At 48.4% G+C, this 923-nt stretch overlaps 1 protein-coding gene across 1 annotated transcript in view; it reads right to left on the bottom strand.

Annotated features, from left to right (window-relative positions):
• LOC110024847 overlaps positions 1-346 on the bottom strand; it is a gene marked incomplete in the record, with an annotated part of 1,006 nt that extends 660 nt beyond the window's left edge. Inside the window, 1 exon segment of the mRNA XM_020725022.1 lies at positions 11-346. Coding sequence (XP_020580681.1) covers positions 11-193 — 183 coding nt within the window.
• Positions 347-923: the final 577 nt, after the last annotated feature.

Below are 923 nucleotides of genomic sequence, written 5' to 3' on the forward strand. Positions count from 1 at the left end.
TAGGGAGGCGGGAAGTGGGGATGAGGGGGTGGTTGTGGAGGGGGAGGAGGATGCCGTCGGCGAAGAGTTCTTCGGCGGAGAGGAGAGAGAGTTGTGGGTTGGAGGAAGGGGGGTTTCTGAGCTTCCAGAACTCGAACTCCGGCGAGGATGAGGCGCTGCTCAGTCGCCTGGGGGATTCGGTGGTTGTCTCCATTGTGGGTGAAGAAACCTAAGCTGACAGAGTTGAGGAGGAGACGGGAGGGGAAGAGCGATGTACTGTGATGGATGGAATGATGGAGCAGAGAGAGAAAAAAAGAGTTAAAATGTCGCGGATTGCTTAGCTTTTACGGAGGGAGGAGGAGCGGTAGCAGCACAGACCACCACAGGAGAAATATTTGCGTACATAAGATGTACGCAGCGCTGCGTACATCAGAGGTTATTCAGGGGTACAATGAGATTATATTTGGGATTATATTTGGGTTATATCGGAGGTTATAAAGGGGTATAACCCGGATATAACTCCCCTGTACCCCCAGAATAACCTCTGATGTGCGCAGCGTTGGGTTATATCGGAGGTTATAAGGGGGTATAACCCGGATATAACTCCCCTGTACCCCCTGAATAACCTCTGATGTACGCAGAGCTGCGTACATAAGATGTACGCAAATATTTTCCCTTTCCCCGCAGAGGCTCTTTTACAAAGTTAAAGGGTGTAGGGTTGATTATTTGAAGAGCAAGTTGAGTTGTATGAATTTAGTTGGACACTGACCGAGAAAGAATGTGTTCTTCTTTTCGAAGTACCAGTTGCATTGTGACGGAGATAGTTGATGTTATAACATCACCTATAGGAGTGTCCCAAGGGGAAGAACTGTAAGATGGCCCTGTGCAGGACAGTGGCCTAGTAGAATTAGATTCGAAGTCTTGAAAAACTTAGGGTTCTTAGG

This window comes from Phalaenopsis equestris, unplaced genomic scaffold (genome assembly GCF_001263595.1).
Source record: "Phalaenopsis equestris unplaced genomic scaffold, ASM126359v1 Scaffold000276, whole genome shotgun sequence".
In the NCBI taxonomy this organism is placed as follows: Eukaryota; Viridiplantae; Streptophyta; class Magnoliopsida; order Asparagales; family Orchidaceae; genus Phalaenopsis; species Phalaenopsis equestris.